Genomic DNA, 21,280 nt, shown 5'->3' with positions numbered 1-21,280 from the left:
GGCCGCGCGCACGTCCGAGCCCTCCCCAGGGTCGCAGGTTCGAGCCCCGGCCCCGGCCCGGTGGGTGCCTGAAGCGGGGCGCGGCCGGCGTGAGGTGGGTTCGGCCACTGCCCCAGCCTTCCTTCTCCTCCGCGGTCCCCTGCAGCCGGCTGCCCGGACCGCTCCCGAATACCTGCAAGGATGGAGTCTCCATCACCTCTCTGCTCACCCTGTGCCAGTGCTCCAACACCCTCTCGGTAAAAAAGTGTTTCCTGATGTTCAGGGGGAGCCTCCTTTCAGTTTGTGCCCATTGCCTCTTGTCCTGTCCCCGGGCACTACTGAGAAGAGCCTGGCTCCATCTTCACCCCTCCCCTTCAGGTGCTGATCTACATTGACAAAATCCCCCCAGGTCTCCCAGCCTTTCCTCAGGGGAGGTGCCCCATTCTCTCCATCATCTCTGCAGTCCCTCCCTGGACTCTCTCTGGTGTGTCCGTGTCTCTCGCGGTGGGGAGCCCACACCAGGACACAGCACACGGGCTGTGGCCTCCCCAGTGCTGAGGGGAGGATCCCACCCCTGCCCTGACAGGCCAGGAAGGGCAGGGGCACAGCAATGGCTCGGGTTTAACTCAGCACCTGCCAGAACCCTCAGGTCCTTCCCCACAGAGCTGCTCTCCAGCAGCTCAGCCCCAGCACGAGTTGGTGCACGGGGTTATTCCTCCTCATGGAGCAGGACTTGGCATTTCTCTTTGCTGAACTTCATGAGGTAGCCCGTTTTTCCATCATGTTGAAAGATTAAATGAAATCTTTGGCCACAACAACCCCATGCAGTGCTACAGGCTGGGACAGAGTGGCTGGAGAGCAGCCAGACAGAGAGGGACCTGGGAGTTTGGATTGACAAGAAGCTGAACAGGAGCCAGAGTGTGCCCAGGTGGCCAAGAAGGCCAATGGATCCTGGCCTGGATCAGGAACAGTGTGGCCAACAGGTCCAAGAAGTGATTCTACCCCTGGACTCAGCACTGGTGAGGCCACCCCTGGAGTGCTGTGTCCAGTTCTGGGCCCTCAGCTCAGGAAGGACATTGAGGGGCTGGAGCAGGTCCAGAGGAGAGCAACGAGGCTGGGGAAGGGACTGGAGCACAAGTGCTGTGAGGAGAGGCTGAGGGAGCTGGGGCTGTTCAGCCTGGAGAAGAGGAGGCTCAGGGGAGACCTCCTCACTCTCTGCAACTCCCTGACAGGAGGGGGGAGCCAGGGGGGGGTTGGTCTCTTCTCCCAGGCAACCATCAGCAAGACAAGAGGGCTCGGTCTGAAGCTGTGCCAGGGGAGGGTTAGGTTGGAGATTGGGAAGAATTTCTTTGCAGAGAGGGTGCTCAGCCATTGGAATGGGCTGCCCAGGGAAGGGGTGGATTCTCCATCCCTGGAGGTTTTTAAGAACGGACTGGATGTGGCATCAGTGCCATGGGCTGGGAACCACAGCGGGGTTGGATCAAGGGTTGGACTTGATGATCTCGGAGGTCCCTTCCAACCCAGCTGATTCTATGATTCTGAATTTAAAGATTCAAAGGACCCTTGAGACTTGTCTCAAGGTGGTATTTGGTGAGAGGACAATGGGCAATGGGCACAAATCGAAAGATAAATTCTATTTTAACAAAGAAGAGCTTTTTTTACTGTGGGGGTGATTGAATGCTGGAACAGGTTGCCCAGAGAGGGCGTGGAACCTACATCCTCAGAGATGTTCAAAATCCAACCAGACAAAGTCGTGAGCAGCCTGTGCTAGCAGCTTTCACTTTGTGTAGATACCATGCCATTAATGCAACATTTTAGTGAGTAATGTAAACCCATTATTGCTTATGCCTCAGAGACCTTTTCCACATAACCTTTTTGTTGGTGTAGATTTTCCAGTTGGAGTTATGTGCTGTGTGCTGCACATGAAGCAAGCCTCGTGCAGCCTTGCCAGTTTATGGATATATGCCAAAGATGGCATCAAAGGAAAAGCTTTAGGGAAAGGCCTTGTCAAAATCTGAGAGTAGTATTTGACCCATGACATAAGCACGTGGAGATGATGCTAAAAGTAACACTCCTGACTTTGTAAGGTCACGGTCCTGAGGAAAAATAATAGGAAAAAAACATCATGGGAAAGCATTGTGGAAAAAAATTCCCTTTATTTTTCAAGTATGCAAACTATCTGTATTATCACTGAAACTCACAGCATGAAGAAAAAGCCCTCAGGAATTAACAGAGTCAAACTGCCTGAATGCCACGAACACACTGTACAGGACCCATTTCCAGTTCTTCCTTGGGCACAGCAGAAGGACATACAATTTCAGGTCAGTTGTCAGGGACAGATCTGACTCCTGGAATAATGTGCATGTATCACAGATGTAATGTGACACATGGCCTAACTGAAAATCTCTATTCTTCCTGGATTTTTCTCTCTTCAAAATAATTTTGAAGAGATGTGTCCTAATCCAAGAGCTCCTCGCATATGTATGCATTGAGATGGCTCTCTGTTTCATCCCAAATTTTGCCCATCTCTAATCATTAGGAAGAGATCTGTTTGCAAACAGGAGAAACTTGGAAAATTTCTCCAGGTAGAAGCAGCAGGACTGCAGTAAAGAAAAGACTGCATAAGCTCTCAAATATCTGGTAATTTAAAAAGACAGTGGATAAAATGATTTAATACTTTCAGTTATCCAGTTTTGAAGGCTGAGTTCATACAAGGTCAACACTGGATTTGGAATGAGTACAAACACTTTTGTGTCCTTCACTGAGGTTTGAAAGCCTGCCCCTTGCCAAGACAGATGCAGTGGGGATGGGGGTCTTTGGGATGTGTACAGGGAAGCCAAAGTGGAGAATTTTCTCTATACATTGAGAAGTTCTTGTTACGTCACCAGCAGGTACAAGTCAAAATCAGCACACAGTGAGCTCCTTCCTGGCAAACCTGGCTTTGGATGACTCATTTGTGGAATGAAGTAGAGCAGCCTCTGTTTTTTGTTTCAAGGATGAGATTAATTGGGTAAATCAAGGTGGGTGAAGTATGCAGCTTTACACAGAGTGAGAGTTTAGTATTGGCTTTCCTGCTTGGATTAGCAACAAAAAAATTGACTCTGTGCATATGTATGCTTGCACACATGCACTCCTTTCATATATATATCACATATATATATATAAAATGTGCATATACACAAATTCCTGACAGTACTTTGCTATTCAGGTACTGTAAACAGACAATCCCAATCATAAACTGGTTAACAACATGAGCAAACACCAAAGCTAAAAAATTATCAACTGAATTCTGAAATTCCCCATGGAAGACTGGTTTGCAGTGTTTGAAAATGAGGCTTCTACTTGTTTGTGCTCCGTTAATCTTGAGTTGAAAGCAGAAATCACAAACAGCAAGGCTTGATGTGCAACAGCTTTGTGGGAACATCAGCAAACGTGTGGGTGCAATGTGGTGTGGAGAGCCCCTTGTCTGATGTGTGTACATGTCTGCTAACAGCAACTGAAAACAGGTTAGACTCCTGCTGAGTTTTATTAAAGTATCATTAGGATCCTTCCAGGAAGCTTTTAGAAATGATCAGGCTGGAGGGACCCTTTGCAGTATCTCTAAACAGAAAGCACGTGCATATATTGTAAAGCCAGAAGGGGCCCTTATGATCATCTAGTGTGACTGTCTGTATAACCCAAGCCATGGGACTTCCAAAAATTAATTCCCATTTGAGCTACAGTTCAATCCAACAAGCTTTTCTTCTGATTCATCCTCCAGTTTGCCCTTTATATACAGGAAGTCTCTTCAGGATTAGAATTCATAATTTTCTTGAAAAGTTGGGCAAATAGTCTGAAAAAAAAACAAGAAGGAAAACAAAGATGCAGTTAATTATGGACAAATTGAAATTACTGAGGTAATAACAACCCACTGCACAAACACAGGCTGGGAAATTGCTACATAGGCAGCAGTTCTGCTTAAAAGGATGTAGGAATTATTGTGTGTTATCACTGGAGTAAAGTCAACGCTATCATGCTGTTGTTAAAAAATAAAGCCCTTTATTGGGTTTTATAAGCAGGTCTGTTCTTTATGAAGGTTTAGACTCTTGTCAGCTGAGCAGTGTTAATGATAAGGTAGTGCTATCTTAGCCCACTGTAGATACAAGCTAATGCAGTGTATCTTAAAACTCTTTGATTAAGATCCAGTTTTTAGATACAGCCATCTCATCAAAACAAGAGTGTAACCTCACTAAGAGTTAAGATAAGATGAACAGAGTTGAGTTTGCTGTATGTATGCATCAGGGACAGTTATCCTGATCAGCCAATGCATAGCATGCTGTTAAAGGATGGGAACATGAGTCCAAGATCAAAATCTTCATGTACAGGAAATACTTTTTCCTCAGTGCTCAGCACTAACAAATCTTTAGTTAGATTGTTGTGTCAAATTTTAGTCATTCCACTTCAAGAAAGATGTGGAACAGTGAGGAAAAAGTGCAGAGAAGAAGAACATGAAGGATTATTACCTGTAAGGGTATACGGGGTCTGTTTAGTCTAGAAAGAAGAAAAAGAGACATTATAAAAGTATTCATACAAGATTAAAAAAAATGCTGCAAAGAGGAGGATAGTAGTTTGTTTTCCTGCTCACTTGCCCCCTGCTAGAGTAGATCTCCTGTCAAAATAAGCAGCCTGCCTCCCACAGTCAGAAACAACCTGCTGCCTTAGGGTCTGGAGCCAGCACTGCTAAATGGAGCTACCACACCCTTCTGGTTACCCTGCTCTGCTACCACTCTGTGGGGGTTTGAGACCCCCCCCAAAATCCACCACACACTCTTACATGGAAGGGATGCATTTGTGCATTTCCTTCAGGTTTGAAATAATCATCCAGCCCATAAAAATAGGATACTCTGCCTATGGGATGTGGAATGTGGCAGCACCTGTATGTAACCCTGCTGTGCCTGAACAATCAAAAAGAGCCTCAGGATCTGGCTTTGAACATCTCAAGAGATGTGTTTGAGGAAGCTCTGTCAGCACAGGGGAGGGCAGTGTGGGCAGGTGTGTGGCTGTAGTTGGCAAAGTTGACTCCAGCTGATGCCTCTGAGGTCTTGATTCCATGAGGTGCACCTCTGAGGGTATGGCTATGGCTAGGGATGAAAGGCATCAGTGTGGAAAGGCAGGGGAAGTGACCCAGTGGGTTGGGAATAATGTGCAGGCCTCAAGTGAAGGCTGCCCAGTTTGGACAGTTTGGCTGTGGGCCAGGAGGCTGCTCACTGCTGTGCCTGAGCTGAGCTGTGCCAAAAGCAGGACAGTCACACTGCAGCAGCTCCAACACTGTGGGTCCTTAACATATTCCTGGTTGTGTCTAGACATTCATCTTCTGGATGTTCATGGACCTGGATATTATGGAGCAAGTCCCAGTGGTCCTGTTTGTTGTGAGAGATACCAGCTGTGTTCCTGGCCATGCCAGGGAAGGGGGAGAGAGCACGGATGAAGCATGTCCCTACTTCTGGCTTTAGCTTCTGAGATGTTTTGGATGTCATTTGGGCTTATGTTCAAGTGTGTTAAACAGAAGCTGAACTCCATTTTGTAGGAGCTGAAAGATATATCCTGAATTTATAAGTTTGGGGTCTGGCAAACTTGTGCAAAGGCTGAGAAATGATTTGGCTCTGCCTGTAAAAGACAAGGAGCTATAGAAAGACAGAGATTTCAGATTATTCTGAGTTGGAAGGGACTCACAAGGATTGTAGAGTCCAACTCTGAAGTGAATGACCCATATGGGAACTGAGCTCACAGACCTTGGTGTTATTAGCACCACGCTCAAACCAGCTGAGCTAGAAATATTTGAAAACACATCCTGGAGCAATGTGACTGAGGGGAAGTCACTTCTGAAAATAGCCAAAGATGAGCACAGGAACCATTTCCTTAGGAATCTTGTGATGAGGAGTGAAACTGTTTTCTGAGCAAATCTGGGGTGGCAGGGAGTCATTCCTGGCATGGACTGTCCACTCAGCTGCTCAGGTGGGCAAACTGTTCTTAAACTTTGCATTTGCCCTTCTTGTTTCACAAGGGGAGGAGAGTTTGCTAAAGAGAAATGAAGTTAACTGTCTTGGCAGAGCTTGGTAGAGGGGAGAGCTGTTTCAGAGACTGAATAATGGATATAATAAATTCTTTAACTGTTTGCTTCTTTGGCAATCCTTTAGCATCTTCCATTGATGAGAAGCCTGTTGATCCCTACTGGTGCTGCCAGCCAGCACAGTAAACCCTGTCCCTGCTGTATGGTCCCACATTCCTTTAGGGCCTGGGTGACTCTAGTATCTGCAGCCAGGGGGGTTGCCAGAGGAGCTCTCAAAAAGCATCATCTCCATATCTGTGCAAATACCAGGACTGTGAGCAAGGAGGTCAATGCTAAGAGATTGCCTGGGTGGAGGCACTAAGCAAGTGGAGACTTTGCAGCTGTATCCTGCAGGGCAGAGTCATGGCAGCGTTTTGGTGCCAGTCCACAGGTGGTGGTGTTCCCAACCCAGCTGGCCACTTAGTTCAAAAACAGGTCCTACTCCAGCTCCTTCACTGAGTCTTCTTTACTCAGGTCTAACTCTTGGACCCCGTAAGAATGACTAAATCAGGCTTTTGTGGAGTAAAACTTTCTTTGCAGTTTAATTTTTCTCCTCTTTAATGCCAGAGAGAAAGAGGGGAGAAACAGGATAAGGGAAGACTGCAATGTGGCAGAGGGGGAAAAAAGTGAGTGCCTTGTAGAGTGGGTCTTTCTCTGTCCTCCACTATGGACTTCTGTTTCAAGTTTTGGCTTTTTACAGCATTAGTCTGCTCTGCTGCCCGATTTCACAGTGCTGTCTCACTCCTGGGGTGCCTTTGGGTGTCGTTCTGTGGGCAAACCAGGTGGGAGAGCTGTTCTTTCTCCTCTATCCCAGATTTACCAAGGTCGCAGTCCTGTGCGTCCAGCTCATGCCGGGAGAGATGCTCCACAATTCCAGCCCCCAGAGAATCCCCCAGGACATTGGTGGTTGTTCTGAGGCGGTCCCTGAAAAATCAGAGAGAAAAACAAAATACAGTTTCATAGTAACAGCTAAGGGATGAAAACAATTCAAAAGCAGCGGGTGCTTTGCTGAAGTTGTGCAAAGGAACCACCTAGGGGCAGAGGGGGTGAACACCCACCCTCGGAGGGGACGAGCTGGGCTAATAAGAAGCAGATCCTGAGAGGTGGGGTAGTGCTTTTTGTCGGGGCAATGTCCTCCCTGACATAATGGCTCGGGTGTGAAAACCCTCCGGGGAAGTACCAGGACATTCACACATAAGCCTGAAGGTTTTCATCCTTTCTGATGGGGCAGAATTGGCTCAACTCCACCGATGTGAAAGGCAGCTGCAATGTCTTAGAAGGTGTCATAAACCATCAAAGACCCCCTCGAAGTGCTCCGTGATCCACAGTGTTACATCAGACAGTGCAAAACTCCCCACTGCAGAGGTACCTGGGCGTTCCCACCTGAACCTGAGCATATTAACCTTTGTGTTTCATGCGCTTCCCCCACCCCTGGTGGATCAAGACTGTGACAACCTCTTTAACCAACAGACATCTAAAGTGCAAAACCCAAGTCTCATTGCTGGACCCATGGGTGGTGACCTTTCTGTTCTTATCCTTTCTTTCTCCCTCTTTCTTTTCCCTTATACATTTTCCTAAGTGGGTTTTTTTTTTTATGCTTTTATATTACAATAAGTCATAATAACCAAAACAGCTACATACTTGCTTTCTATTGCAACCAAATTGTTCTAAAATAAACCCTACATGTATATATTTATAAACACCAATCGTTCAGTGTCATTTCACTCTAATGCCACCTCTAGGGATCTAGTAACAAGAACCTGGGTTACCCTCACCTTCTGTGGCGGGTCATAACACACAGGCAGAGGGAGACACTGTGCAAAGCTCTCATGGATATAGGTGTGTTTTAAGCTTAATGGTACAAGTTACTGAGCCTGCTTTTAGCAGGGACATTAGGAATACAGAGGAGCTCTGTAAGCACTGGCAGGAGTGCACAGCAGGGCGTGCTGCTGAGCAAAGAACTTACAGAAACCAGTCCACAGCGATGATCAGTGTGATGTCCTCAGTAGGCAGCCCCACTGATGTCAGCACTATAACCATTGTCACCAGTCCTGCCTGGGGAATACCTGCAGCTCCGATGCTGGCTGCTGTGGCAGTGATGCTGGAGGGAACAGGAAAGCACAGCTATCAGCAAAGGGAAGAAAAGAGGTGGTCACATTTGCAGAAATGTCAGGAAGTAGCTCAAACTCAACACCTACAAAACACCTTGGCAGTCATTCTGCCCTGCTCACTGAGCAGGATGGTGACACAGGGGACATCAACACCACGTCAGACTGCCCTTGCCAGGCACCTTCTCATGACAGACTGCACCCAACAGCTTTTCCTAACACCTGGGCATGCAAGAAGGGCTCAAGTGGAGCCTCAAAGATGTGGTGCCCAAATCATATGCACTTTGACACTTGGAGCTGTAGTACAACCCCTCTTTCCCATGCTTTTTTTTTTTCCTTATTGCATCTTCTGAGCAAAAGAGGAACCTTATCACACTTCAGATAAGCCAACAAAACTGAAGCCCTTCCTGTAGTTCCAAAAAGTCACCTTATTGTGATGATTTGCCCGAAGTCAAGTTCATAGTTGTTGACCTGTGCAATGAAGATTGCTGCGAGGGCCTCGTACAGAGCAGTGCCATCCATGTTAATTGTGGCTCCCACAGGCAGCACAAACCTCGTGATGCGCCTGTCCACACCATTATTTTGTTCCAGGCACCTGAAGGTGATGGGCAGAGTAGCTGAGCTGAAAGGAATTTACAAAACAACATGAATTGTGTATGCTGACTTTGGAAGAAGGACTAAGCCTCTGCCTGGTTTATGACCTTACCCACCTGCTTTTTCACCCTGCCATGTGAGCCAGAGGCCAGAAGCTGCTAGAAGAAAGAACAGTCTAAGCAAGGCTTCCTCAGATATGATGCACACTGCAGTTGCACACTCAAACATGGCTTTCCTCAGGGGGCTGGGACAGAGTCTGTGTAACCCTGAGTTGATAATGCCAAAGGAAGGCGATGCTGGGGGATTCAGAGTACATAGGACAGAGCTGCAAGACCAAAACTCCTTTTCCAGCTTTAAAAAAAAACTTGAGCCCTTTCTCACCCCTCTCAATCCATAAGACAAGAATGACCCATGTGTGAGAATAAACCTTGCAGAGAAAACAGAGAATTGTTCCTCAAAGAGAACATGAGCAGGAAGAGTGCTGGGTGTTTTGGTGTGAGAACATATGTGGAAGAGACTGCTCCATGCTTACCAGGAAATTAATATGACAAGAAACAAGGCACTTAGTGAAACAACAGCTACCTACAGTCCCTTTGCTTTGGCCATGTGACATGGCAGTGAGAGCCATTGAACAGACTGGTGTTGATGCCTTTGTGCAGTTTAATGACAGCTGCACACAGTCTGTGTGCCTGGGAGAGAGAGCTGTGAACGTGTGCGAGCACACGCGTGTGAGAGGCGTGTGCCTGTGCGATGCTGCGATTCAGCGGGATTTGATATCTGTCCTGAGCTCAGCATTTCAGTGCTGTAAGCAAAGCCCTTACCCCTATGTTTGGTAAGGAGGAACATGGGCCATTCACTGATGGTCAGAGCTGTCCGTGTCATTAGGGCTCCTGAGCAGGAGAGTGGGAATCTTTCCACTCCCAAATGAGCTTGGCTGCTCCAGTGCCAGTGCTAGGAACTGTGAGACCACAGTACTGACTGAGAGCAATGGAGTGCTGACTCGTAGCATCCACACCAGCCCCAACCCTACTCCTACAGAGCTGTCATACCTGGAGGAGGTGCCCAGGGCTGTGATGAGGGCCTGCAGGAGCCCTGCAATGAATACCCAGGGGTTTCGGTGGGTGACGATGAAGTAGAGCAAGGGCAGAATGCAAATGGCATGGATGAGGAGTCCCACGATGACAGTGAGCGTGTACATCCCCAGCTGGCCTCCCATCACTGCTAGGTCATCCATCTCCAGGATTTTGCCAGCAATTAAAAACATGATCCCAACTGGAGCATACCTGTGGCAGAAACACAAGCCCCGTGATTAGAACCGGCTCCCACACTTTCACACCAGCTTTAACACATGCTGCCTGGACAAATCCCCAGTAAGCCAGCACACTAGATTTGCTCACTGAGCCTAATCACTTGATGATACCCTAGAATCCTGGAGAGAGCTGGGACTTGTTCACCACATGGTCAAAAAACAGCTCTTGTTGCACAGTTGGGGACTCCAGCACTCTGTCGTGTGCACAGCTTGGGTACTGGTGGAGTTTTCCTCCTCCCTTTGGGTTCCCTAACTTGTTTCTACAACACTTCTTGCAGAATTGATAGGGGACGTTATGTAGAGAAGCCTTCAGAGTCCCTTTCCTTCCTAACAGATCTTGGGCTGAGAGTATTTTTTTCACTGAGAAGCACAGAAAAGTACAGGAGAAACAGGGAATCAGGGAGTAAAAGCTAGAGTGTCCTGTAGGCTCTGGGCTATCAGCCTTGCTGTCTTCAGATATTCATGTTTAGGGAATAGGAACATATAGGGATTCCAGATCTGGTGTAAGAAGCACTTGGCACGCCAACACCTGTAAAAGCAACCATGGCTCATAAAAAACCCTCATTTTGAAGTACACTGCTATCCTTTCCATTCTTCAGGGCTTTTTCCCCCTCCATAACAGTGCATCTCACAAGCAGCAGTGAGGCTCCACAGAAAGGAAGTCGTAAAACAGACATGGAGAAAATCATGGGCACTAGTATAATAACTGGACCAGAGAAAACCCCAGATCCATGGCCACACCTCTGAGGGCTGGGCCTCTGCAGCTCAAGAGCTCACATGCAATTCATGCACAAGGCTCAGAGGTCCACATGCCAAACTCCAACTTAGCCTGGGAGGTTTGGAAAAGTTTCAGGAAAGGATTTCATGAATATTTCATTTCCTCTCACCATCCTTGGCTTCAGCCAGTGACCAGATCTCCCCAGGAAAAACAGGCTCCTGGGAGATGATCTGCAGACTGTGGCTTTAGGAAGGAGTGCTGGACTGTAGCTGACAGTCCTGCCTCCCATACCAGCAGGATTTTATAAGTCAGGAGGTCTCTCCAGACACTACCTGCTGTGTGTGCACAGGCAGTGTCCCAAGTGTAAGCAATGTTCTATACGTCAGCACCCTGCCTTCCTTCATCTAAGGGGAGCTTGAAGGTCTCTGCAGTTGTGTGCAGGTCTCCTTGTTCTGCTGTGCTCATGCTCTCCCTTCTGTGCCCTTAGGCAACTCTTATCTCTTCTTACTAAGGAAAAGCCTCAAGTTCTGGCTCAGACATGGAGTAAAAGATCCCAGGGGGGTTGGGGCTTCCCAACACTCTGCTATGAGCTCAGGGATGTTCTTCCCCTTTGTACCTTTTTGTGTAAGGCCTGTCGCCCTGTGCTCAGGATTTTGCTCTGAGATACAAGACTGTAAGACCAAGGAATCTAAAGTGATCTAAAGTGGGAGAGGGTGTGGGGCTGACAGATCCCTTCCCTGTCAGACACGTGCATGTATTCTGCCAGACTCGTGTCCCTCCTGTTTTGCAGTACCTAACACAACCTTGAGCCCTAGATGGATAAAGAGCTTAAAATAACAGGATTTGGTAAAATGCTGCCTTCGAGAGAAGACTTGTCTCAGCAATGCCCTGCTTGCCTGGACCATGTGTCACAGGGAGCCTTACACAGAAAGGAACAAGCTGAGTTCTAGAGGAATTGGGATCTGGGAGACCTCAGACGGAAAGGCAGTAACTTTGAGCTGATCCTCTCAACCCAGCTCAGCTCTCAGAGCTTTGCATACAGCTGCCACCCCGAAAGCACAAAAGTAGCAATAGGTTTCTGTGATTCATAGCTAAGTCAGACTCCTGGAACACAGCTGGAAGGGAAGCTTTTGGTGGGAAAGCCTCACACCCTACCCCTGTTAGTAAGGCTAAGAGATCTTCCACTCCAGCTCTCTGGTCTTCCAAGGATGTTTCCAGCAGCCTCAAGAAAAGCAAGTCCTGCTGTATCTGATATTTCTAAGGTAAAAACAAAAAGAACAGGAAATGAAATGTGAACAAATATCCCATCCAGACTTTTCCCTCCAGCCTGATGGAGCCAAAGGAGATCTGTGCCCATCTGCTTTTCCTGTGCATGGCATCCTTAAAGCTACCCCACTTCTCATCGTGTCAGTGGAAACTGCACCTGCAGACCTCCTGCTCCAACCGGCCGTGCTCCTCACCAGATGATAATGGCCACCAGCCTCATGATGGCTTCGTTGAGGCAGTTAAAGAACTCCCGCAGGGCCCGTCCCTTCTGCTTCATGCTGCCGATCATCAAACCGAAGCACATGGAGAACACTACCAGCCCCAGTGCGTTCACCCCATTGGCTGAGCCCGGGATGGGAATGACTTCTTCAAAGGTCAGCACCTCGGAGATGGTCCCCAGGGCTTGAGTGACGTTCTCCAGGATGCTGGTGAAGTTCTCAGGCTCAGGGATCTGGGTGGTGGTGACACCTGCTGTGGCATTGCTGCTGTGGAGGATGGTCCTGGTGAAGACCCTGGTGCTGTACTGCGTCTTGTACTGAAAAGACACAGATTGTCAGATGCACTCAGGACACATGCTAGGCCCTTGCATCCCTTCCTAAAGTAAGGAGAGTACTGCAAGATGCTGCTGATCTGTGTGGGAAATTTGCCTTGCCTGTTCCCAAGCTCCTCAGTGTAGGACTTTCACCAGAAAGTTTAGAAATTTCATGGAGCCAAAGTTCAAAAAACACCACTAGAGCATCTCATGTTGCTAGGACTGAGATGTTTGGCTTCTCTGATCACTCTTTGTGCTGCTTCTGAGGGCGCTGGCATTACAGAAGAGACAAATCCTTGGGGGAATCTGCTCCATTTCACTGCCAGTCCAAGCCTGCTACCAGAGATCATGCAAACCCTTCCTACCTCTGTGGGATGGGATGCAAGTTGAAGCCCCCAGCTACATACAGCTTGAAAATCTTGCAGGCTAATGACTGCAGCAGTCAGACCCAGGGAAGCAATTGCTATTCCATCCCTCAGAGAAGAGGGTAGGACCATGCCTAGGGCACAGGGTGCAGAGATAGGCCAGGGGAGATTTCATACCTGTTTGAAGCAGGCTTCTACCAGGTTAGGTGGGAACATATTCCTGCAGTAGATAAAACAAGGAAAGAGTTATTGCTGAACTGGGAAGAAAACATGGGCTTCCTGGCCAACTTCTTTGTCCTGGAGCAGTGTCTGAGGTCACAATTGTCACAGTGTCTGCTCAAGCCCTTTCTGTCTGGATGACAGAAGAAAGGAATATGCTGATCTGAATGCAGCACCTCTTGCATCATGTCAGACTCCTGCTGCATCTTTTCAGACTCCAGAAGGTTATTCAGATATGTGGAAAGAGACTACACACTGGGACACAGGTACATTGTAAGAGCATCATCAAACCCAACTGAAGCTTGAAACAATACCATATTACAATGTTTCATAAACTGCCTTGCTCTCAGCCTCACCTCTACAACTGTCATTTGAGCTCTCTGTTAATCTTGTACCTCAGAAACACGTCTCCATACCACTTGAGCTGGAACAGCTTTGCAATTCACTGTGTAAGGTCACAGCAAGGGAGGGAGGGACAATGTCTTGGGAACCATTTCCTTGGTTTCCTTTGGTCGCTGAAGATGGGTATTTGGACTAGCCTTTGCTGGGTGAATTCCTGAAAGTCTTGCAGCTACTGATGGTTTTCATTGCTTGTTTTGCTGAGCATACCTTGGCCTCTTGCATTAAGACTCTAGCAGAAGGGCTGGACTCCAAGCCAAGCACTCAACCTCTGAGTGGTAAAGCCAGTTAACTAGACTAAGCTATGAGTAGTAGGCTGGCCAAGACTCAACCATTAACCTCTTTCCCTAAGACTGTATGCCTAAAGCTGTGACACTTCAAAAGGACATCGCATGGAGGAATGTAATCTCACTGATACAGTCTCAACACGAGACCATCCTGTTCACCTACCTCACCAAGTCCATGAAGGCATCTGTGGTCTGCACCTGCTCAATTCTGCCCTCTCGGTGGAGCTTGTCCTTAGATCCTTTTCCTGGGTGGATGATGATCACCATGAGGATGCCAATGAAGACTGCTATGACTGTGGTCACCATGTAGTAGACAATGGCACGCATCCCCATCTTCCCTGAGACTCTGCTATCCAGGGAGGCCATTCCTGGGGTGTCACACAGAGAAGACAAGGTGAGCAAGTCTGTTGTCTTAGAGAGAAGGGGGAAGCCTGAGGAAGATTCAAAGGGTGCAAGGCACATGCATGAGTTGGGCAGGGAGCTAGGGTCTCTAGGAAGCATAGCACACAAGGGGCAGATTTTGGAGTTCCAGGGTGATGTGGATACAGGAGGATGTGGCTTGTGGTCGTGAAGGAGCATAACACTGGTGGGTCTTAGGCTGCATTTGGGAGTGTAGCAATTTTCTTCAAAAGCTCTCAGGAGGGAAATAATCCCCTCCCAGTACATTGGGCCTTTCAGTCCCTAATGGTGGGATGTTTCAGGAGGTGTTATGCCTTTCAGTCCCTCCTGCTGTCTGAAAGCTTGGCTGTCTGGCATGTCTTCAGTGAGGATCTGGGTGAAACAAGCCCTCCAGCTGGTGATCAACCTCAGTCCTTTTGGACTGACACAAATTAACCTTCTCTAGGCTGGAGGAAACCTGAAGCTGACTTGGGCAACAAACTTGACATTCAAGGTTACGTGGGATGAAATCCTTCTTACTGCTCAAGCGCTGGGCATTGGAACCACTGCATTGTGTTCTCCCCAGTCTTCTGAGAAAGCACAAGGCCTTCTGCTCCTCTGCCCTACTCCTGAGCCAGCAGGGAGATGAATGTGGGTCATGTTCACTATGGTTAGCCAAGCTAATCCAAGCACCTCCAGCTGGGGCACAAAGGGGCACTCCAACAACAGCTGCCATCTGTCTTTGCTGACCATTGCCTGGGCTGAAAGGAGCAGAAAGCACTTCTCACCTGTAATCAAGCTGGAGACAATAAGAGGAAGAACCAACATCTGGAGCATACGCATCAACAGCTCGCCAGGGAAGGAGAAATACTTGATCTGGCGATAGGTCAGCTGGTAGGGCCGGAGGGAGAAGGCCAGGATAATCCCTGTGGATCAGCAGGGGATGAGAATGGAAATGGGACAATGTGATCCAGTGGTCTGTCCCTCAGTCCTACAGCGTGGCTTTTCTCTTTCTCATCTCCTTTCAGCTCCCCCTCTCCCCAAAGGAACAAATGCTCATTTTCTAAAAGGCTATGATCCAGTTTTTACTGTATGCTCTCTCTCCCTCTGACATATTTATGTGCACAGGAGCCTTGTGCTAAACCACAGGTCTCCTTATTCCTTCTCTGTTCCTCTTCTGAGGTCTGTTCCCAGGAAACTCATGAACACAAAATGCTAAACTGTGACTACACAGTTCAGAGTCTTTGTCCATTCACCTCTTAAAGCTGAGTTCAGCCAGTGAGTTGGAGACATATAGCCTGGATCAAAAGCTAGGGACATCCTGCTATCTGCTGAGCAGATTTGCTGTGCATTGTATCACGGCCCCTTGCATCAGTTCTGGTCCTGTCAGGCTAAAGGGATGAATCTGAAGATCCCTTGTGCCTGCAGCTGCACTCACAAGATGCCTCTGAAGAAACCTGGATGACTTTTATAAGGTTTGGTTGAGCTGGATCATCAAACCCTTTCTGTTGTTGACTGTTCCTACACTGCAGCCAGAAAGGATCAACAAGGACTCCCTCCTGCACACACACCCTCTGCAGGGTCTGTTGTTCTTGCACACAAAGGCACTCGCCTTGTGCTGATGTGGGCAGCACTTTGAGCTGCCAGCTCATCAACTTCCCCTCCCCACCCAAATCGCTACAATAAAACAAAACCTTTGTAGAATTGATGCTTTAAGCCCCTAATGGTTTTTTTATTTTTCTAATATTGGTAAGCCTTGTAAGTTTTATAGGTAGACTCTAAAAGCAGCATCCCTTGTCCCTTGTCCCTATCCCTTTCCCTGTAGCACCCTTGTTTATACATTCCTTAACCCTCTTACCCCATTCTATGCTCCCCATATCAATCCTACTTCTGAATACAATAGAAATGTTTAGTCTTTTGTCAAGGCAAGGCCTAGACAGTTGACAGAACAGCATATCTGGGCCTAAACCACAGAATAGGTCAGAAATTAGGTAACTATGTACCCTTTGTGCTCTGATGGTGGTGAAGATGGGATGAATGAGGGGTCCCGAAATACACCCCAGACCCATTTTAAGGGGGTGGACCCGGGGCGGACCAGAGTAAAGGCCACAGGGGGGACACATCTGGGATTGGATGGATGGTATTATAAAATGTAACCTCTTAGGCACGGCTGGCGCGCGTCTTGTAACATCTTCTGCCTTGGCAAATAAACCCTTTCTCATCTCACCCCTAATTAACTGCTCCGGAGATTTTTTTCAGCACCTAAATCCCACGGCAACAGAATAAACAGACATTTCCCCACGTTTACAAACGGCGCCTGGTGCTGCCGGCAGCTCCGTACCTAGCAAGACCGCGGCGATGGTGAAGAGGACGAAGGCGTTTCTCCTGAAGAAGCTCTTGGCGCTCTGGGCAGTGATGCTGTGCATGCGCTTCTTGGCCCGCGCCGCTCGCTTCTGCACGGCCTGGCGGAGCCGCCGCACCCGGCTCTCGGCGTGGAGCCGCTTGGCTGCATCCTCGTTGAGGAACAGGCTGTTGACGTGGCTCTGCTCGCTCATGGCCAGCACGGCGGCTCAGTCCCCCAGGTACAGCTCTGCCGGGCAGCGAGAAGGACAGGCAGGAAAGCATAAGTTGCCGCACACCTTCCCATCATCTTTAGGTCATTTCCCTGTGGGGCCCTGAGCACATTTATTTAGAGTTGATTCTCAGCCTTGGCTGTATTGATCAACATAACTGGTCTACTCTGCCCTCCAACCAGGAGGTCTGGAGACACACTGTCTTTAATGCTGCTGATGCCTTTGAGAAAGCACGTAAGATCACTCTTGAGGAGAAAAGACAACGCAGAAAGAATCGTGTCTGGCAGAATTTACCACCTAAGGAGTCTTTCTGCTGTGCCTTTTGCAGCCAGACGTGTCTATCTCATATTGGCCTTTTTAGCCACCAGCGTGCTTGTAACAAACGTGGGTAGAGCCCTCCCCAAATCTTCGTTTGCGAAGCCTGGCCATGATGATGATGATGATGAATGCGCTCTCCTCTGCCCATCTGCAAGGAGCAGACCTCATGGAAAGCATCTAAAGGGCTGCCAGGGTCTTGTCGCTACTGCTTTGGTGCCTCTAGAAAAGCTCTGGCTACTATAACCCCCAGCCTGCACTGAGAAGTGGCTTGTGGTGGCCTGGGCAGCCAGAAAGGGCTCCACAGCCACCCAGGCTTTTTTTCAGTTTGGACAGGAATGTATTTTTATCACCTGGCGATAAACCCTGTTCCTGTACACAAACTCTTCCAAACAAAACCAAGCAGCAAACATTTCTGACATACCTCCTAGGTGGACAGGCCCCTACCACAACAGCTTTTCCCATGGCAGCGAGTGGCACTGGCTGTTTCTGTAGAAAGGAACAGAATCCCTTTGCCTTCTGTGGAGTCTGAGGATAAGACTTTATTTACTGATTTTCCTTATAAACATAACAGGACTTTCAAGTAGTATCTCTTGTCAAACTCCACTGATGGGGTTAACCCTTGTCTTGTCCTCACAAATACTAAGATTGAAATCAAACCTACTCCAAAGAGGTAAATGAAGAACCAATTCTGCTCCATTACCAACTGGCTGCAAGGCCTGGAGCAATCAATCTACTGTACTTTATCCATTCATTTTTTACTATTATTCCTATATTCTTCAGAACAAAAGAACAAGGGGGCTACAGAGGCAAACCAGTCCCCTCTGGAGTGCTGGAAGGCACCAACCCAACAGTTCTTATCATAAAGAAGATTGTTGACTGACTATGCAGGTTCCATTTTCCTTCTGTCACTGTGCCTTGACAGACACAAGGTCTGAAAACGATTCTTCTTCCCAGAAGTTTGCAAAGATAATACAAGCCTACATGAAACCAAAGAAGAACAAAGTCACCTTAGCACATCAGCAAGTGCTGGAAGGCCTGTCTTTGGTGTTGTAAATCAAATCAGAGCTACTCCATTTGTAATCTTGAATTTAAATCAAAGAAACCTTCACAACTGAGACTATATTCTCTATAAAATACACATATAATGTCTTCCATCCAGACCCAGATAAATGCCTATCATGACCTGAAGACAGTGCCTTAAAGAGGAGCTGGTTCATAGTACAGATTGCAAAGTCATTTCCACAGAAGGTGGAGGAAAACCTCCATTCTGAGAGAAGGTTTGTTTGCACAGATACTGATGCCTCCATGAGGTTCAGAGCAGGAATGGCCCAGCCAAGTCACTCTAAGCACTCCCAAGGCTGAGCTGTGTGAAGGCCACTGGCAAGGATTCTGGGCATTTGCTACGGGAACTTTTCAGTGCTTCTGTGGTCACCTCAGCTTTTGGATCAACAAACAGCATTCTGCAGATTTTGGTCCACTCATTCCAGCTTGATCACACACTCTCTTCCTTACTACACCACCCCCCTTCTATCTGCTGATGGAGACAATACACACCAGACTGCATGAAAACTTTGCCTGTGTTCCTTCTTTTCACTGCCACTCCTGTTTTTCACAGCTACCCATAAAAAACATGAACTGCAAAGTACATATTCTTTCTGTTAATTGAGTTCATGCCTCCTGAACTCAACAGTAGTTTAAGAAACTACAGATTCAATCCCCTGTGTCCCAGAATGGACTTGTATTTTTTATTCAGTAGCCACCCAGATATAGAGTTGGACAAAAAACATTATTAGCTGTCAGGTTCCAAAGACCCAGGACTTTCACACATCATGTATCCTCTTGTCTTGCCAGTTACTGACATCACTGACCCTACAAGGAAGAGGACACCTCTCAGATCTCACTCTTTTCATTCAGATACTCACTGGATAATCCCTTTTGTGATCCACCTTATCTACTTTTGTCTAGAAGTCTGTCCCAGATCTTACTGCCCTTATAATGAAATAAATAACTGTCTGCACAGTCAGCTGGAGGGATAGAAAATTATAGACTAGAACATTCCAGTTGGAAGGGATCACCTCATCCAACTTCCTGACCCTCTCAGGGCTGACCAAAAGTTAAAGCTTGTTGCAAAGGCCACTGTCCAAATGCCTCTTAAACACTGACAGGCCTGGGCCATCGACTGCCTCTTAAGGAAGCCTTTTCTAGGGTTTGACCACCCTGTCCCTAAAGAAATTACAGAATCACAGAGAAGCTGGGATTGGAAGTGACCTCTGGAGATCATCCAGTCCAACTCCTCCACCAAGGCAGGGTCACCCAGAGCAGGTGACACAATAATGTGCCCAGGTGGGTTTGGAATATCTCCAGAGAGGGAGACCCCATGACCTCCCTGGGCAGCCTGTTCCAGTGCTCTGGCACCCTCAATGTAAAGAAGTTCTTCACCCTCACACTGAGGTGGAACTTCTTGTGTTTTAGTTTCTGGCCGTTACCTTTTGTCCTGTTGCTTGGGCATTCAAATGCTTCCTAATGTCCTGTCTGATCCTCCCCTGACACAGCTTTGAACCATTCCCAGTTGTGCTGCCCCTCAATCCCAGGAAGAAGAGCCCAGCACCTCCCTCTCCACATGCCCTCCTCAGGAAGCTGCAGAGCAACGACATCACCCCTCAGCCACCTTTTCTCTGAAGGAGACAAGCCCAGACCTCTCAAGATCCTCACAGGATGTGTCTTCCAGCCCTTCACCAGGAGGTTCACCCTCCATTCCCCTCCTCTGGCCACATTTGAGGACCCTCACATCCTTCTTCAGTGTTGGGGCTCAGCCCTGCACACAGTGCTCCGGGTGAGGCCACACCAGTGCTGACCAGTGCAGGATAATCCCCTCCCTGGATCAACTGGTCATGCTGTGATGTCCCCAGCATGAGATTTGCCCTCTCAGCTGCCTGGGCACCCTGCTCACTCCTCTTAAGCCTGCTGCTGATCAGCACCCCTAGGTCCCTTTCTGCAGGGCTGCTCTCCAGCCACTCCTCTCCCAGTCTAGACTTGCACCACCTTCACTTTATCAGCTGGGTGTGTGACCTCATCCTAGAAGGAGATCAAACTGGTTAAAGAGGGCTTTTCCTTTGTGAACACATGTTGGCTGGTTAATGATTGCATTATTCTTTAAATGCTTTTCAGTAGTACTCAGCATGACCTTCTCCATAATTTTTCTAGAAGCTGAGGTTAGATTCACAGGTCTGTAGTTAGTCCCTTCTGTCTTCCCTCACACTTTCTTGTGGATTGGAGTAGCATTGGCTTGCCTCCAGTCAGCAGAGATGCAGTGCAGCTTCCTACAGCAGAACAGATTACCACCCAAGAGCAGAACCACCAAAGAAAGTTTTAAACCTCAGACACTCTTTTTCTTACTCCCAAACCACTCACTCTTCATGAAACAACCCAACACACCTGGGTAAGGTGAAGTGCTGCCTCACTTCAATGTGCAAAGCTCCAAATTCTTTAGTGAAGTGAAAAGTCACCTCGAGGGCTCTGAAATCACCCACCACAGACTTGCTACACACCAAACAGAGTTCCCACTTGCTGTGACGACCTGAGGAGACCCATGTGGATCCAGGAGTATGGAAAAATGGGCTCCCTCTCCTCCAATCCTTGCCTTTCTTGGAGCTGGACCATTCCACAGCAACAGCACAAACTCCTGTACAGGGAAGGTGGGGGTAGAACCTAGATATAAAGGGACTCACCTGCTCTTTTCTCCAGATATCTCCCCATCCACATGCACCGGAAAATGTACTTTTGTGAGAACAAAATGAAATTTCTGTATTGATATGGGAAAGTACCGGATTAATAATTAGATTCCATGTTCCACCATGTGCTCAGCAGCCTTCTCAGAGCAAAACTTATTGCACAGAGGGAACTCACTGGCAGATCTTACTCCTGTGATGTCCCCACCCTCTTGCTAACTTGCTCCCTTTCTCTATCTGCATATTTTGCAATAGAGAGGCCCCCTCCACAGCACTTTCCCTCTGCGTCTCTGGATTTGTTTATCTGTTGCATCAGCTGGAAGTTCTCAGACTGTTGCAGTCAGTCATCACAATACTCTTGTCAATGGCTTGGATTTTTCTTCTTGTGAGGAAGAGGGTGGCTTTGCCCTCTTGGTGCA

At 47.9% G+C, this 21,280-nt stretch overlaps 1 protein-coding gene across 9 annotated transcripts in view; it reads right to left on the bottom strand.

Annotated features, from left to right (window-relative positions):
- Positions 1–2,115: 2,115 nt before the first annotated feature.
- Positions 2,116–21,280, bottom strand: part of LOC113958410 (excitatory amino acid transporter 4-like) — a 36,203-nt gene continuing 17,038 nt past the window's right edge. For 5 of the 9 annotated variants that reach the window (XM_027666634.1, XM_027666632.1, XM_027666631.1 and 2 more), the window contains 9 exons: positions 16,584–16,832; positions 15,031–15,168; positions 14,028–14,232; positions 13,137–13,179; positions 12,257–12,597; positions 9,819–10,052; positions 8,603–8,797; positions 8,034–8,168; positions 6,793–6,991 (listed from right to left, as the gene is read on the bottom strand). In XM_027666634.1, coding sequence (XP_027522435.1) covers positions 6,793–6,991; positions 8,034–8,168; positions 8,603–8,797; positions 9,819–10,052; positions 12,257–12,597; positions 13,137–13,179; positions 14,028–14,232; positions 15,031–15,168; positions 16,584–16,797 — 1,704 coding nt within the window. In that variant the 5' untranslated portion in view covers positions 16,798–16,832. Of the gene's footprint in view, positions 3,812–4,481; positions 4,510–6,585; positions 6,992–8,033; positions 8,169–8,602; positions 8,798–9,818; positions 10,053–11,952; positions 12,054–12,219; positions 12,598–13,136; positions 13,180–14,027; positions 14,233–15,030; positions 15,169–16,583; positions 16,833–21,280 lie in introns of those variants that run through there. The other 4 variants (XM_027666637.1, XM_027666630.1, XM_027666636.1 and 1 more) reach the window with 4 other exon arrangements.

The sequence above is a fragment of the Corapipo altera genome, unplaced genomic scaffold, assembly GCF_003945725.1.
Source record: "Corapipo altera isolate COAL_440 unplaced genomic scaffold, ASM394572v1 193, whole genome shotgun sequence".
NCBI classification, from domain to species: Eukaryota; Metazoa; Chordata; class Aves; order Passeriformes; family Pipridae; genus Corapipo; species Corapipo altera.
This window is presented reverse-complemented; position numbering and strand designations above follow the sequence as displayed.